This window comes from Sinocyclocheilus anshuiensis, unplaced genomic scaffold (genome assembly GCF_001515605.1).
Source record: "Sinocyclocheilus anshuiensis isolate Anshui unplaced genomic scaffold, SAMN03320099.WGS_v1.1 scaffold709, whole genome shotgun sequence".
NCBI classification, from domain to species: domain Eukaryota; kingdom Metazoa; phylum Chordata; class Actinopteri; order Cypriniformes; family Cyprinidae; genus Sinocyclocheilus; species Sinocyclocheilus anshuiensis.
In genome coordinates, this window is record NW_015540926.1 from 246,675 (window position 1) to 247,440 (window position 766).

The 766-nt window shown below is 45.4% G+C and overlaps 1 protein-coding gene across 1 annotated transcript in view; it reads left to right on the forward strand.

The window, feature by feature from the left end:
• The window catches only part of valopa (vertebrate ancient long opsin a), a 31,517-nt gene that overhangs the window by 19,218 nt on the left and 11,533 nt on the right, over nt 1–766 (forward strand). Inside the window, exon 3 of the mRNA XM_016487329.1 lies at nt 73–190. Within this exon, the coding sequence (XP_016342815.1) occupies nt 73–190 (118 nt within the window). The remainder of the gene's footprint in view (nt 1–72; nt 191–766) is intronic.

Consider the following 766-nt stretch of genomic DNA (forward strand, 5'->3'; position numbering starts at 1 on the left):
GATTTTTTTTCTGGAAAGGTAAGAAAGCTTCTCTTCATCAGATCTTTGCACACAGATTTTGTCCCTCCGCAGGTATTCAGGAGATGTCCATGATCACACCTTCATCATCATGTTCTTCACCACCTGCTTCATCTTTCCGCTGGGTGTGATCATCGTCTGCTACTGCAAACTGCTCCGGAAGCTCAGAAAGGTCAGTCGTTCCACAACACCTGGGGCCCATTTCAGAAAGGAGGTTAAGTGAAAACTCTGAGTATGTTAACCCTGAAATGAGGGGAACTCTGGGTTTTCCATTTCAGAATGGGAGGTATGTCAAACCCGAGAAAGCAGGGTAAGTCAAGCCTGTTTCTGAAAGAGGTGTAACTTATACTCAGAGTCAGTTACCATGGTAATTTAGGCCCTGTCCACACGAACGCGGTTATTTTTAAAACTGCAGCTTTTTCTATGCGGTTTGGCCGTTCGTCCACACACAAATGCAGCAGCAGTTCACTGAAACCGAGCATTTTTGAAAACTCCTGCCAGGGTGAAGATTTTCAAAAACTCCGGTTGCAGTGTTATCGTGTAGACCGCGAAACTGGAGTTTTTGGCTTGTGACGTCGGCGCCTGCACTGTTATCTCCACCTACTGGAGACTTTTTCAGGCTTCTTATTGGCCAACATGGCTTTACGGTTGAGATTATATCGCCACCTGTTGGTATGGCATGCTCTTGACAGTGCTTCATAGCATGCGTTTGCATTTTCATGTGGACGGAGATTTTTTTTAAAACGGA